At 30.0% G+C, this 16341-nt stretch overlaps 1 protein-coding gene across 5 annotated transcripts in view; it reads right to left on the bottom strand.

The window, feature by feature from the left end:
• Window positions 1–432: 432 nt before the first annotated feature.
• The window catches only part of LOC143235540 (neurocalcin homolog), a 119243-nt gene continuing 103334 nt past the window's right edge, over window positions 433–16341 (bottom strand). For 3 of the 5 annotated variants that reach the window (XM_076473781.1, XM_076473782.1, XM_076473784.1), the window contains one exon: window positions 14976–15091. Coding sequence is in view for 2 of the 5 variants with exons in the window: in XM_076473783.1 (XP_076329898.1) it covers window positions 5734–5931; window positions 14613–14990 (576 nt within the window). In the remaining 3 variants the exon portion in view is untranslated. Of the gene's footprint in view, window positions 5932–14612; window positions 15092–16341 lie in introns of those variants that run through there. The other 2 variants (XM_076473783.1, XM_076473785.1) reach the window with 1 other exon arrangement.

Genomic DNA, 16341 nt, shown 5'->3' with positions numbered 1-16341 from the left:
GAATTTGTTTCTCATCCATAACGGAAAGTTAATGAATAATTTACAGATTAATTTATAAAAATACCAACTTGAAACTACAAATAAATATTCTTCAATTTTCCTGTTTTTAATGAAAAAAATTAATAAAAAAACTCAATTTTTTAAGTTATTAATCTGTTTCGTATTGAGTAAAGTTTAATCTGAAAGAAAGGGAATCTACTCTAAATAGGATTTGTATCATTTATATAATATAAATTTTAAAATATTAAGAGTTTTAGAACAACACAAACATATTTTGCCTTATGCTATTCATTTTTTTAACGATTTATTAAAAATTTGATTCATTGAACCATGAGACTGAAAAATGTCTTCAAAATTATATTGTATATTTTCTAAGGGTCAACAGTATGACAACAGTACACTATTTGGAACAGTAAAAAGGAAGAAACTAAATTTTCAGTTAATCAAACATATTTATTAACAGAAAAAACAATGTGTAGAAGAGTTTAAGAACTACAAAAAGCTGAATATGGAAATGTATTAAAAAATTGAAATCACAGCCAAACTGCATATTAACAGGAACAAGTTTTATAAATTATTCAGACATTCTTTCTCTTTTAAACGTGACAAATCACAATATTTGAAGCTTATGAAATAAATACAACTACAGATTATTCACAATATTTAATCTTTTATGTAAACAGAAGATTAAACACTCCACAAATACTGAAATGTAGAACCTCGGAGCTATACCTTTGTTATACTAACATTTCTGTAATCCACATATTCTAATCAAACACGTTTTTTTAAAATTAACACATTAATCACAATTTTGTCAAACAGATTTCCATGATTAGCATGGTAGTTAAATTCACTTTTATTTCAAGACTGGAAATTTTAGCATCTGAAGAATATATCAGTTTTAGTTACAAAAGTACATGTTTTATAGCCATTGACAAAGAAAGCATTGCTCAGTAACAAATGTATTAGAATATGAAGTGGAATTGTACAATCTGTTCCATATAACTTTTCATAAAACCAAGCAAGACCCTAGTACAGTGATAACAAGTTATGAATGTGTTTGGATAACACTACATATATACCTAACATTTCCAACATGATAAATAATGAATATTGCATACTATGAAATGCACTAGTAGTTTTTCACTAGCTTTGGTAATAAAATAATTGTTTGTTGGTTTTTTTGTTTCAACAAAAACTACAATCAGTTTTAATAAATGTTCAATCATATGTTTCATAATATTTTTATAAAAGATAACACACTTAAACAATAATCTTAAAAATTCTCTGTTGCTGTATTTTAAAGAATAGTTGAGTATAATTGAGTATTGTAAACAATATGGTATAGAAGCTACCATAACATAAAATCACAACCTACAGTAGATGAAAAAAATTAATTTTGTAGCTCTATGAGGTAATTTTACATCTTACTGAAGTCGAAGACAAAAGTTTGGTATAATACGTTTGAGGCAAAAAGACTAAGTTGTTATTTCCTTCAGCTTTTTAAATATTCTACCATACACAATGTGTATGAAAATATCTCCAATTCTCAGTTAAATAATCATAATTTCAGAAGTTTCTTTAGTTGATATCAGTAGAATGTGCTATAGTAAGTTTTCATTATATACTGTTTGCCACTGATATCAATATCACTGCATAGATGTTTTTATACAAATAAGGATAAAAAAGCAGATTTACAACTGAGGACTTCTACTGGATAAAAATATTTTAAATATGTCTCACATATAAAATATACTGAAATAAGGTAGTTTCTGTTGAAAAAACATTCAAGATCCATGAAGTAATCCTCAAAAAACAAATAATGTGTTCATTGTGTAATAGAGCAAAACTCATGACTTTTCAGGAGTTTTTTCCCTCAATACACTTAATTACTTAAACGTAAGTGTAATAGAAGGGGATAAAAAAACTTTCATTTCCTTTACTCCTATAAATCCTACTTAAATGTGCCCTTCACAAAAATGTTTGTGAAATAGAAAGTATATATTAATTTCAAGGTGGTTCATAATTTCACAATGATCATAAACCAATGTGTACACTTGGAGTTAATTACATATACCTTTCCATAAGATTACATTTGAATGAGAAGGTTCTAACTTTCTACAAACATTACATGAAAAGCTAGATTAAGGTTACACCTATACAGACACTACATGAGAAGGTAGATAAAGATTCAAACTTTGTACATACACCAAATGAGAAGCTAGATAAAGGTTTAATCCTTTTACATATATCTCCTTGAAAGTAAGCACACTTTGTAATATTCGATGTTTAGAAAGAAATCTGAAAAATTTATGGCACAAAAAACACCATCAGCAAGAACAGATTCAATCAAGGGCACAAAGGTACATCAATATCACTCTTTGTAATCAAACAAGGCATTATTAGTTACATTATTTTAATTGCTCTAAAAATTAATATCCTTTTCCAAACTATCTACATCAATGAGATTCACAAACTGGCATTTTTCTAATTATTTTTCATTAGAGCCTATAAAATGCTCAGTAATCATTTGTAGACTATTTTCACACCATACCAAAATGCAAGACATTGGAATTTGGTGGTGTTAAATTAGTTAAATATAAAAAAGATACAGACTACAACAGGTAACAGAACTAAGAAAGATGAGAAATAAGGAAGCTGAATAAGAATACAAAATATTAAGGTCTTAACACTAAAATTTGCATCATAACACTTAGAACCCAAGCATTTATGGTACATTCATCACTACCAACATTAAATAACATTAAGAACTAACAAAAAAATTGTGAATTGAAAAGATGAGGATGTTTGGAAAATCTAAGAGAATAATCTTATATATATATATATATATTACATTTAAAATATATATAAACAAATAAAAAGATCAAAATGTTAGCAAGCCCTTCATCTTGGTTATTGTATAGAATGCACGAGATTACACACATAGTACAATAATAATATTTTTTGAAGGAAACACTTTAACACTATTACTATAATACAGAAAGGAATTTTATTCATAGCTAGAGTAATGGTAATACTGCTGGATTTAGAAAGAGGAAAAACAACGTTTTTCTTAAACCACACATTGTATATTGCATTTACTGTGTCTGAAGATAACTACATAAAACAAATATTTGTAAGAAACTTTACTGGCAAAAACTGAAGTACATGCACAATCTACTAGCAGATTTATAGTAAAGGTTGCAACCTATATAACACTTGATTCATGTCTATGCCGTTATTTTTGTGCTATTAAGCTGATCGGTAAGTCTGATAGTTGTATTTAGTGTTTGTATACTACTTTGATCTAATGTCAAACATTAAAATTTATTACCAAAGAGTATAATACAATATCAAGTTGTATGGCTTATTACACAATGTCTGATTAATCACTATTATCCATTTCAAATAGTTTGTGCTTGGCAACGTCAAGCTTTAACATACACTACCACATAATTGGATCTAATGTTCAGCATTATTACTCATTTTAAGCAATTTGGTTCACTGTCAAGCTTTATCATACATTGCCATACAGTTTGACTTAATTTTCAACATTATTACCCATTACACTATGTAACACAAATTTTGTTCCTGGATAATATGTGTTATTTCTAAATTTCTTATGTTGTAAAAGTGTAGAAAATTACCATTATTCCCTTCAAACTTTGCTTTTGTGACCTGGATAATGAAATTTAGAAATTAACCTATTTTCTATGTAAAAACAGGCAAATTTATACATTTTAATTTACATAAGGTCTGAATAAAACAAGATATGAACCAAGATTTACATGTATTTATACTAAAATTATATAAAATGAACAAAATGTTAGTTTAAGTAAAGATACATTTAATGACGTTACAAGTTCTGTGTTTTCTTGTAGTTTTCAAATTAACAGCAGTGAGATTATGAACTCAAAACTGTCCCTCTGGTAAATATAATTAAATTACTTTATTACTTTTCTAATAAAATATAACACCATTAATGGTTTATATTAAATTTTAATTTTTAAATATTAGCAATTTTTTGTACTTTCTTATTTACACTTTTTTAACTTTGAAGCACAATTTATGACAACTATAGCAAAAAACTTATATATTAAAAGACTTAGTGTAATGCAAATTTCAAGTATATGGTTACCTGATACATGACTTATATCAAAAGTTTAAAATATATACTGAATTTGATGATGATATTGTGATTTCAAGTAATTTTGTTACAGAATAATCTATTTACTAATATTATAAATGTAAATATCACTTTTTAGTGTTTTAAGTTTTTTTATCTGATAAAAGAAATTTTGTCAGTTGTTTGTACACAGAGTAAATTCTATGAGTGACATACAACAATATGCTTTCACTTTTGTTTATTAAATGTAACCTTGTGAAATATGTCTGTGTACATTCTAATTCTAACGTGGTAATATTGTAAAGCCACTTGAAATGGTTAATGATTAAGATAACAGTTCTTCAACATGGTATGCTAAACTGAAATGAGTGTTTGAAAAAATAAACTTTTAAAAATAAAAAAACAACACTACCTTAAAACATACAAGTGTGAAATGTTTCTTATATCCTTAACAATCTGTTTATTATTGCTATAGATTTGTTCCTATGTAATGTTGGTAACCTGATGCACATAGAACCCCCTGATAGATTCTACATACTATCATTCCCATACTAGAAATAAACAACCTTATAACACCAAATTGTTGTTTTCTTATTTGATAAAAGAAACATAGTCAGTTGTTTGTATACAAAGTAGATTTTGTGAGTGACATATAACAATATACTTCCACCTTTGTTTATTAAAATTCCCCTTGTAAAATACATCTATGTATTTCCTAACTCTAACATAGTAACATCTTATGGCCACTTGAAAAGATTAATAATTAAGAAAACAGTTGTTCAACATAGCATTCCCAATTAATGGGTAGAACTAAAAAAAAATTAGTGTTATAAGATCATTTATTTATAGTGTTAAAATGTTTTTATATGTATCACAGAAGTTAAATATTATCATTCTTATTATATCAGCAAGATGTTTGTAATTTGATCCTTGCTTTTTGTAAATAAAAATCTTACAATCTACTAATATATTTAATACACTGTCATTCTCACAATATCAACATGTCTTTATAGTTTGTGACCTGATGTGTGTTTTTTTTTGCAATTAAAGGTGCTACAGTCTCCTGATAGATTTAACCTACTTTCACTGTGTTAAATGAGGAAGATGATTCTTCTTAATGTTGGCATAATTGATTATATACACTGGAGTGTTTCTTGCTTTACCCTTGCAATTTTATAATATTGTCTATGTATAGTTGTTTTACCTTTTTTTTCTGTTATTACATGTGTTACTTATCTTCTTTTTTTTACATGTCTGATTATTTTGGTTGTTTCATAAGATTAATTGGCACATTCTGTAATACCAACTGTATGATGAAGTCTACTTTTTCATAATTATGTCACTTAGTACTGTGAACAAACTGTTCCTACAGATTTTCTGTAGCATCACTTTTCTCTCTCTTACAACAATCTCAGTAAATTTACATCAGTTGACACAAGAGTAGAAGGGAAACCAAGGAGCTGTTTGTCTTGCTTATCTCAAAAGTGATTTAAAAAGAATTACTGCTGCAATAAACATTTTACACAAAAACGAAGAAATTCTTGCTTCAAACACCAAAGTTTCTCCACATAATAAGCTCCACTGCTAAATTATTTTGTAGCATTTGGTCAGTGAGAGGACTGTGGATCACACTGTAAAAGCCTTACAATGGATGGGTCACTTTTTGCTCCTTCTATAAATTCTTCAATGGACAATTTTCCATCCATGTTTTTATCCATCTGTTTAAATATCTTATCTGTTCGCTTCTCTGGTGTTGATTCGTCTTCCGGCATTTTCATTACTGACCCAACCATCTTGTAGATAGCCTACCATAATAATAAATCATTACTGTAACTGACAAAATGGAAATACATCTTTACTGTATTACTAAACATGGGTATAAAATATTTTCATTACTTCTGAAGAAAGATTAAAAAACTATCACTCATAAAGTCGCTTGCTGAATGACATTAGAAAAAAACTCGTACTATTTACAGATAGAGTTTCATGTTAAAAGACTTTATGGAAAGCTGTTACTACTAGTATACAAACACTGACATATTAGAAGGTCTTGACAAAAGTACCTTAGAACTATAATAACACAGAAACAGTAGTCTATTAAAGGGCCTTTTAGAAAGTTTATAAATATAATACACACATAGTTTGGTATCCATAACCCCTGGATACTCTGTATATTAGCTTCATAAAAACAAGAAAGTTCCTTAAATTAGTTGTATACAAGTAAAGTTACATACCAAAATATAGAAGAAAGTATACAAATATATTGGTCTACTAAAGGAATCTGAAAAGAGTTATTAACATCAATACACATAAATATTTGGTTGCTAAAAATTTAGGAAAAGCTTGTACAACTAGTATGCATTCTTTCTGAAATACCATAAAGTGATCTGTGAGTCTAGTGCACACACCTAGTGAGTAGGATATAAGTTTGAAAAACCTTTACAGCAATTTGTTAAAGTTCTTAAAACAAGAACACATACAGAGAACAGTAATGTACATTTTTATAACTATAGCTGTGTAATTTGAGTTATAAGACATTTATCAGGTGAACATTAAAAAAAACACAATAAGTTTTTATTTTGATATTTTCCAAACTATAACGTGAAGGGAAGGAACAAGTACATTACTTAATCCACTGTAGATGTTTAATGATCACATATTTACTGAAAAATACAAACAGGTATAATTAACTTCATTATTCTTCATGTCTGGTTACTTTTGAAGAGAAAGGCTAAGACATAAAAACAAGTTTATAAAATGGCAATAAATATATTAACACACCAAACACTACAACTGTTTAAATAAGCTAATGTTTAATAGTACAAAATAAATATCTAAGATGAAGCTGTGCTCAGACAATGATGAAGTAATATGTTGAAACATGGAAAGTACACAAGACTGTGTTTGGTGTTTAAAATTATACACAAGTGCCATTTTAATTTTAATATTAACACACTTTCACAAACACTATACAGCATTTTATCACAAAAGGAGCTGAATAGTAATAGACTGTCCATAAGATATCAAAACAGTAGCAGAGATGCCAACCATTACGATTTTGGTGTATACATTATAACTGTACGCTCATACAGACAAATGTTACAACTTGTTGCAACTCCCAAATTATTATGTATTATATAGGCCTATACAATAAAGTGATAAATTGATCCCACAGGGCTTGAAAGGGGTGAAAAGAAAATTTCTAGTGAGATACAAATAAATTTTGATAATAAATAAAGGACATAGTCCAAATGGTTACTTGCGCGATAATCATGTTTGTGCTTGAAATAATAAAAAATATTTGTATCTCCGACGTCTACCAGTAGTTTGAGTGCGGTGTTTCTCCATACTGGATACGTGGGGGATTCCATAGTTACGTCATCAGTGCTTGTCAGCCAATCAGCGCTCGCGTAGATGGGTATTTCTCGTTTTCTAAGCGGCATAGAAACACCAATGCAATCGTTCACAAGATGGATAAAAAGAGGCCTCGTTCACCAGATTGTCTTGTTTCTGGCAAATCTAAAAGGACTAAAACTGTGAATCAAAAATTTAGGAAAGAGTATAGTGCAAAATATCTGGTCATTGCATCAAAAGTGACAGTCATGTGTTTTGTACAGTTTGTCACATCGATTTTTCTGTGGTGCATGGCGGGGTAAATGATTGTTCCAGACATACAAAATTGGCATCTCACCAACAAAAGGCTGAGGTGAAGACAAAAACAATGCAGATAACATTTATGAGTAAGAACTTAGAATATGAAAAAGAATTTCAAAAGAATTTTTTAAAATTTATTTATTAAATACACAAAACACAGTCATAAATGAGCAATCTATAGCAGTGATAAATAATAATAGTTATAATAATAATATAATAATAAACAACTTAGACATTTGTCAGGCCTAATAGCTGCAAATTATAAAGGGCTCTGTCTACAATCATTACACTCAGTCATTTGAAATAGTTAGCATTTCTGCAGTAGACTGTTATCAAATAAATAAAACAATAAAATAAATCTTTGTTTCAAAAATTACCTACCATGCTGAAAGGTGTCAGAAATAAAATACTGCTTTACATGACTTACCACTAAGTTACAAAGAATGAATAAGCTTTTGGAAGAAAAATGTTTAATTTTTTCACTTTAATCATAACATTTTCTTACAACTGATATTATTTCTATTATTGAAATGGCATTTCACTGAAAAACTTATAAATTGGGTAATCTTAGCTCAAACCAAATTGTGAACCATATGGTTAGGAACAAACCTCTAATATAAATTATAATATACAAAAACAGCTCACATGAGCCTCAGAAACAAAAATGAAATAATAAAAGTGGTAATGGAGAAAGAACACTACGATTCCAAGATGAAAACAAGCAATACTAGACCAGAAAAAATTTCCAAGATTGTTCAGAGACAGTCACTACAGTGTCTCAGAGTGCTGGGTCTTGAACAAGAAGTTATCTGATATTTAGTATGTTACTAAAATGTCATGGCTTATCAGAGATGCATAAACTAGCATTTTCTTGTATTTGCAGATACTGTAGTTTATAAACAACATCAATGTGCAGTGCTCTTTAAGAGTTAATGAAAATTTACTATTCATAAAATTCATAAGGCAAAGAATATTTTGAAAATGCAACTACTAATGGATGATGCTAGAATGTTCTCGAGAATAATTACTTTCTTGAAAACATCTAAAAAAAAAACAGCCAAACTCTGACAAAACTGATTCAAAATATTATAGGTATAATTAGATATTTTCATAAGCCATTTTTCTCAAATAGTTTGTAATTAAGTGATAGATGCTCTTTTAACAAGTTTGACCTGTGAATCAATAGAAGTTAAACTATTCATTGTACATCTTTTAATAAGTTTAAAATGTCTGAATGCATATAATTCAAGCCATATAGAACATGGAAAATATATGAAATACCTACCATAATATGAAGGTACACAGGTGAATCATCCCAGACCTGCATCCCCAGGAAAACATAAGACCCATATGGCTGATTACAAGCACCGGGAATAGTCTGGTTCTAAGTGTAGGGAGTAGTCTATCTACATAGTTCCAATCAAGGGGTGCATCCACTTGGTTTCATATCAGTAGAATCACACTGACCCAAATGAAAATTCCCCATATTGATCTCCTTATCAGTTTGATACTGGGAAAGTAAAGGCTCCATTAGATGAAAACAGGAGGGAGATATATGTGTGAATATAAGATTTCTATCATCTGCATAAGCTCCTAAACTAAGGAATTGTGCAAAGGGTTATCACTGAATAAGAATAAAAGAAGCTGGCCAGGTTCAAGACCAAGAACCACATCTGGTGCTGTGTGTTTTTTTTTTTTTAATGGGATCAGCAAGAAAGAGAAATAATCACTAATGTATTTCTTTAGGGTCTGTGGAAAGATTAGAGAAAGGTAAATGAAGAGAGATGAAACCTTGACATTGAGGAAACTGTAATAAGATGAAGTAGTGTGACATAAAGGTATCTGGGGTTGGCTGTTTTGTTCCCTGCAATATCACATCCAGGTGATGTCAATGGAGAGAGAAGCTATAAAATGATAAATGGAAGATCACTTGGGTAGAAGAAAGACAAAAAAGAGTTACCTTTTATGGGAAAATGGATAAGTTGAGTTGTTTAACTCAATGGTTCAAGATAAAAAGAGATAAGTCTAGGAAAGGAGAAGTATTCACAGAAGAAAAAAAAAAGATTACTCCAAAAGAGGACAGTGCAAATGAGATAATGGAAGAAAATACATCTTAAGAGAAATAAGTTACATGAAAAAAGTGGTCACAGGTTTGAACAGAAGGTTGGTCAGAACTCTGAAAGGCGAGTAGAGGTTCCAGTCCAATAGAGGAAGTAAAAGAGGTCTACAAAAAAGCAAAAGAAAAATAGCAATGAAAAAGACAGAAGACTGTTGTAACTGTTGATCACTAAAATTGATAGCTGTTCTGGAAAAGCAAGAAACAAAAAGAAAGAGGGATGAGAAAGAATAAGATGACTTTAGTATGAAGGGAGTGGCAAATGGTCCAGTATTGATAAATCATCAGTGTTAAACTGCAAGGGTAATGGCCAAAAAAAAGTGTAATTGGATTTATCATTATACATTTATTTTAATGCCTATGTTTGTTTCAGTTTGATACATGTATATTGTTGGATACATATTGTGCAACTACTGCCTGTTCTCTAAACTTACAGAAGATTTTTGAGAATAAAAATCAACATTTATTTTACAAAAACACTAGCATGTTTTCAAACACTGTTGAACATTCGAGAATCTCATTCCAAACTATATACACTAATGCACCAAGAGATAGTTATAAATTATTGGTCAGCTACAGTCAATATACTGCAAGCCTCGAAAGCTATAATTGTCATTAACACTTATTAGTCTGAAAACTACAGAATTTGACCAAGAACATTTATAGATTTTGAACGTTACAAACTTTAATGAAGTAATTTCAGATGTTAATATTTCTACAAGGTCATTAGATGTTGTTGTTGGGAAAAACATCAAGTGAAGTGAGTATCAACATAAAATTAATTTGCTCGTCATGGTCTGGGGCTGTTGATAAAATATTCAGTTCTAGACTGGACAGAAGACTTAGCACACTTTGTAAGTTTGTAAAACTCTTGTACATAAATCAATATTTATAATAATTATTATTATAAATTGTATTTTGTTTGTATATTTAATTATATTTTGCATTAAGAAAGAAAATTGTGTGCATCAATCTTGTTGGAAATATAATAAATTGTATACATATTAACATTCAGTTTTGAATTAAAATTAAAATTTCCAGCTATTTGAAATATTAATATCTAGGGAAAATAACATAATAAATCAGAGACTCATCTGGGATAAATTATAATACATAACATAATAAGAATGAAAAAGAAAAACCTGCCCATCTTGTAAGAACTGGGTAAAAGCCAGGTGTAAAGATGAAGGTACAGAACACTATGGTAAAAAATGGATGTCTAAAGCTTATGCAAAAGAGAAAGAACTTTCAAGATGGAAGAAATAAGGGTTTCAGGATCACCAATGGATGTATGAATGGAAATCATGATTCAGCTGGCCAAAAGGAGCAATAACAAAAACCTGGCAAGGAGTGATGTGAATTAAAAACAGCACCATGGGAAAAGATGAAGAGAAAGACAGGCATACCTACAGAGGATGGACCAACCCATACTCAGAGAAAATTCTTTCAGGACCATGGAATCTGAGTGACCAAAAAAAGTGGAAGCATGGTATAGAGAACAGTCACAAATACATTGATAAGAGGATTCCCAAAGTGTGAACAAGTTAATAGAAATAATACCAAAAGATGTAAAAACCACTCTGTAGGAAGGATTATACAGACAATGTCACTAAATTCAAAGCTTCCAGAATATGGAAGGCTAACAACAGAATGTTACTTTCATGAACCCTTACATTCAGCTTGAGTACAAGAAAGCAGAGTTCCTACAAATGAGTATCTCCCTGTCAGATGATTTAAAAAATAATAGTGGAGTTGTCATATTATATAAAAACAGGATGTCTAGACAGCTATAACAAAAGATGTTGTTGGATCCATTGAATTGTTACATTTAAAAAATACTGCTATGGAAAGATTGCTCTGTAGGAAATCAAACATCAAAAATGATTGTGATATCCAGAACAATACCTAACCTGGTTAGAGAACCATCCATAAACAGGTGAAAGAATGGATGTGGCATAATAAAACTGATATTCAGAGTCATGTGAAATTATTTTTGTCACGACAGTAAGAGATAAAGAGATGGAGGCAGAGAAATGAGAGAAGATATTGAATCTCAGGATATATTCCAATGATTTTTTCAAAATCCACTAATGAACACATCATGAGGAAAATATAACATGAAAAAGACAACAGATCCAAGAAGAGAGATAACCTTATATTTATGAAGATGAGACATGAGAGCCTTGGAAAAGCAAAAACATATCCATATAGTGGTTGAAATAGGAACCCAGCAAGTACATTGTAAATGTGTAAACCCTCAGAACTTGGTTAAAAACATGCAGATGTGAACTCTGAAAGACAAAGAAAGATCATGAGAGAAAACCTGTGTGTCCCAAGGGTTTTTGAAAAGTGAGTAAACTGGTGGACATATTATATAAGTGAGGATCTCGTATGATCATAGTGGAGGGAGGATTCCAAACAATTGATCACTGAGCTCCATGAATGCTTGCCTTTCAGTAGGGGAGGCACAGGACAACTCTACCAAAAATGTCTGTATGATGAAAGGGTATCAAATAGAGTTTCCTAAGACAAAATTGAAAGCACCTAACCTCCAGAAAATAAAACATCCTAATAAAACAAGAGAAAGAGCAGATTTTACCCTTCAAGATTGTTTATCCTTACACAACACACATAACACAGATCTTCTTTCAGTGTCATTGTAATGAAGTTCATTTTTGAGAGTGAGTTCTACAGTTTGATAGAGATTGCATTTAGGTTTTACTTTCATATTTTTAGGCACTTATATATTATTTGTATTTTAATATTTATATTTGAAAGGTTGAATTATTTTTTAAATTATTTGATACAATGAAATGCTAAAACAGCTTTGAGATATTTATGAGTTCAATACATATTATGCTGGAGGGACTAAGTTAAACAAAGTTAATGTAACATTGCCCACAGACACTTGTTGGTATGTAAACAAAGAACAGAAGAGAAAAATAATACAGCAAAAATAAACTATAAGCAAAAAGATAAAGATATGAAATTAAACATGTCAATCATTGATGATGTTATTAGAATAATCAATAGAGATTTAAAAGGAATGTACCAATTTCTATTTCTTAATTTTAAACATTAAAGGTAGTGATGTTGTAGAAAAAATGACAAAATATAAACATTTGATATTCATTTAGAAGGTCCTAAATATTATGCAAGCAAAATATAAAAACTGTAAGTTGAAAAATTAGTATTTTTATACTTAACATAAAAATCACAGTATGGATGAGCTACTCAGAGTTTGAGTGCAAATAACTACAATAAATAAAAAAAATTTATTTTAAAGCAAATAGAAAAAAATCTTTATAAAGTGTTTTATTTTTCTGAAAGTACATGCTTTTAGAAAGATTCTTGTCAAATTTTAAACAGTTTCATCCATTAGTTTTATTTTGGGAAAAAAATATGACGAGAGTGAAATTACTTTAAAGAAAAAAAAAAAAAAGAGTAGCTGGTAGTCATAGGGTTTCTGACCAAAAACAAGAGACCATCAAATGTGTCAAGAACTAAATGGGTATTTGAGAGAAGATATGTTTGTTATAAAATAGGAGGTATTGTAAGGGAGTGCAGGTCCATCACCAAAATGCAACAGCAGAAATATGAACACAAAGTTACCTAGAAAGATGGTGTTTCCAAAAAAAAAGGTAAAAAATTACTGTCACCATGGATAATTTTACCAGAAGAAACAGAATACAGACAACCTGTCATGTTCATGACAAGAAGGAAATGCTATTTCCATGATTAACCAGTATACAACTGATGATCAAGCTCAAATTTGCACACAGGTCAACATGCCAGTGGTGATTGGATTATGTCGTAAACATTGAGAAGTGACAAAAAATTACAACACACTAGTAGGAGAAAGCTACGCCAGATACAAGAAAGTACTACAAGACACTTAATGCAGTGATGCAGCAGTAAAAACCAATTAGTGTCTGATCATCGGATGACGGAATTGTATTGATTGATGGGACAATGAGAAAGTTTCCTATAGTAAAAATAAAGGTGGATACTTCATACTACATGGAAGATCTTGAAGCTATATGTATGAAAGCACTGATCTATAACTTGGTGACTGGAAACATACAAGGTAGTAGAAGTTTGGAGAAGCCAGACAGAAAGTAGACTGATGAGGCATCTGCAATTATCACAACAGTTCAAGAAAAGAAAAACAAGCAAGATATCAGGCTCCTAAAAGACTCAAAAAGTGACACCTTCAATGTAGGTTCATGGAAACTGAAGGAAGCACAAAACAAAAAACCTTCACTGCAAAAACTTTGCAACAGCACCTGAGAGAAATGTGAATAAAGACAAAGAGACAAAATAGAGAAAACTAAATGCACATCTCGGACAGACATTTCAAGACTGAACCAAAGGTCTTGGTTCTGCAACTTATAGGCAACAACAAACTTACCCTGCAGTGGAAAGGATCTTTTTAAAAGGAGGAAATTATGAACAGAATGTACTATAATGTGAAAACAGATGGGAAACAAGATCTACCATGTCACACACTGACATGGCAGATGTCACACTGCAACCATATTCTTAAACTGTATGTAACTATAATGTATAATTAATTAGTGGTAAGACTGGTATTAAATGGAATCTGATACCATATGGTTTATAAACAGCTTATGTGCATAAAAATTTTAAAATATCTAAATAAAAAAAAAGTTATAAAACACAATGGGTCACAAAGCAGGAAAATTAAATACGTACTGTGACAATTTCTAACATTTCTTGCCTAGATATAAATCCATTTCCATCTAAATCATACATAGAGAATGCCCATTTCAGCTTCTGGTCTAATTTGCCACGAGAGGTAACACTCAGAGCACACAGAAATTCACGAAAGTCTATTGTCCCATCTCCATTAGCATCAAATGTACGAAATACATGCTCAGCAAACTTTGATGCATCACCATAAGGAAAAAAGTTCCCATATATTTTCTTAAATTCATCTACTGATAGATTGCCACTTGGACAGTCCTTCAAAAATCCCTTATACCACTCTTGAATTTCAGTGTCTGTAAATTCAGTATTCTGTTTCAAATCTTCTAAAACTTCTGGTTTCAATTTGCTATTTTGTTTCCCCATTTTGGACCCCTGTTGGGGTGCTCACCAAGATCTCCAGGAGGGTTAATCTCAGACAGAAATTGTGACTGTTTACTTTGTTTCAAAGTGTTTACACCAGCAGTCTGAAAAAAATAAGTTATGAATATTTAATAAGAAAATATAAAACAACATGTCATGATTCTCAAAATATATGAAATTTGAAGTAACTACTTTAATGATTATTCTTTTAAAAAGAGATATAAACTTCCTTAATGTGTGCATAAGACACAAATTAAAACAATAGCAAATAAGTGACTTTTTAATTACAATTTACTTCTTTTTTATCCTGTTTTCTACAGCCCACTTTTTACTCAGGGCTTTCATACAATACGTATAAACTCCTATCATATTCTCCAGTACTTACAATTGAAAACATCAAATGGTATTTTGTACTTACTAACTACATCAATACAGTTTGTAGTAGTAAATATAACCTTGTTCTATGAACGTTAGTATAGTTTGTATAATTCATACTTTTATTCTGACAATGTCAATACAGTTTGATGTAATCAAAACTCATAACGTTGTTTTACAGATGTTAATACAGTTTTTATTATTCAAAATTTATAACTTTGTTCTAAGTCTGTTTCATGAACAACTTTAAATTTATTTTTAGAGATTGTACTGCAATACGTTTTTACTGTTGGCAATAGTAAAGTATGTTTAACACATAACTTTGAAGTTGTTTCTACAGTCCATTTGATAGACAATTTGAAACTTTTTTTTTATAACCTATAATATAGCCTGTCTGAAAAAAAACTTGAAACTTGTTTATACAAGACATAATACAGGCTGTTTGATACAAGTTGAAACTTTTTCATTAATCTTACTACAGTGTTTTTGACAACTAACTTAAATTTTTTCTACTGGTTATACTACAGTGTTTGATAAAAACGTGAAATTTAGTTGTACTGTAATAATTATACAAGATGGTTTAGGGTAAGTGTTATTATTTAGTTTATTTTGTGACTTAATACCTAGTGATCGTTTAGTTTTCATGACAGAAGTGTGAAAGATTAATTGTCTTAAAAGTGTTAGTTGTGACATAACTCTAAATAAGACATACATTGTTTAGGCAATTACATTGTTGTCTAGGCTTCATTTATATTGCTGATGTCATGTTACTTGAATCCTTGGTGTTTTTCTCACCATATTGCTTATATAATTTACAGAAAGCTTGAGGTCTCAGTGAACAATTTATAAATATAGGTAACAGTGCATGCGAATAGAGAGAACCTCATGTAAATATCACTCAGAAAAAGTTAGAAAGCATGGGATTAGTTAGTATGTGAGTGATCAGCTACAATGGAGAATAATTTTCAGTCAGTTCATA

This window comes from Tachypleus tridentatus, chromosome 12, assembly GCF_004210375.1.
Source record: "Tachypleus tridentatus isolate NWPU-2018 chromosome 12, ASM421037v1, whole genome shotgun sequence".
NCBI lineage: Eukaryota > Metazoa > Arthropoda > Merostomata > Xiphosura > Limulidae > Tachypleus > Tachypleus tridentatus.
This window is presented reverse-complemented; position numbering and strand designations above follow the sequence as displayed.